The sequence below is a fragment of the Quercus lobata genome, chromosome 9, assembly GCF_001633185.2.
Source record: "Quercus lobata isolate SW786 chromosome 9, ValleyOak3.0 Primary Assembly, whole genome shotgun sequence".
Taxonomy (NCBI): Eukaryota; Viridiplantae; Streptophyta; class Magnoliopsida; order Fagales; family Fagaceae; genus Quercus; species Quercus lobata.
In genome coordinates this window covers 47,906,932-47,907,756 of record NC_044912.1, presented here as the reverse complement: position 1 = coordinate 47,907,756, position 825 = coordinate 47,906,932, and the positions used below count along the sequence as shown (strand labels likewise).

Genomic DNA, 825 nt, shown 5'->3' with positions numbered 1-825 from the left:
TCACCCTCTTCCTGTTGGATGGCCAATTGCAAAGGACTTTATAAACCAACCACTCTTCCTTGTGATTATAATTTGTCCAACAAAAAATCCAACCATAAATCCACATCTATATCCCATCGCAACTACCTTCCAGCCAAACTCAAATGAAAACTCTGAGCCTTGGTTTGCTTCAAAATTTGAAGGTGGAGTTGGTGGGTCCTTTGAATTGGCACATCTTTTGGACAATGGACTTCCACACAATTCTACATTTCCATAGAATGAATTGTTTTGAAATGTGAGAAATTGTTTCCCTTGTGGTATAGGTCCTGTAAGATTTTTATAAGACACATTCAAGAAAGCAAGGAAGGTGAGCTTCACTAGTTGTGGAGGAATCTCTCCAACTAGCATATTTTGAGAAAGATCTAGTGATTCCAGGTTTGTTAAGGTTGCCAAAGACAACGGGATAAAACTAGTAAGAATATTGTTGGAAAGGTTAAGCATATGAAGTGCTTTTAGATTCCCCAAAATTTTTGGAATTTCTCTTTCAAACTTGTTGCCTGATAGATCAATGGCCACAAAGAAATCTTGGATTTCCCAATATTTTGTCTTTATGCCTTTATTTGTCAATGTCATTGTGTAGATGTATGACACTGGCCAGTCATTGCTTGCTATTTTTAGCACCAGACCATTTGCTTGCGTATATGTTAAGTGACTTGCATCAAAGCTTTGCATGGCTTTCCAAATTTGGAAATATTCAGATGACAACTTACCACTAATATTATTGTTCGAGACATCAATTACTTGTAATTTTGGGAATCTTTGAATTGTATTAGGTTTTCCAATAAA

The 825-nt window shown here is 36.2% G+C and overlaps 1 protein-coding gene across 1 annotated transcript; it reads right to left on the bottom strand.

Annotated features, from left to right (window-relative positions):
- Positions 1 to 612, bottom strand: LOC115961899 (putative receptor like protein 25). The gene has a single exon (XM_031080800.1). It carries the CDS (start codon positions 610 to 612, stop codon positions 1 to 3), a length of 612 nt encoding a protein of 203 aa, XP_030936660.1.
- Between the last annotated feature and the right edge of the window lie 213 nt (positions 613 to 825).

Bases quoted from the DNA above. Each gene is read 5' to 3' on its own strand.
- LOC115961899 (XM_031080800.1), bottom strand. From the start codon at position 612: ATGACATTGACAAATAAAGGCATAAAGACAAAATATTGGGAAATCCAA.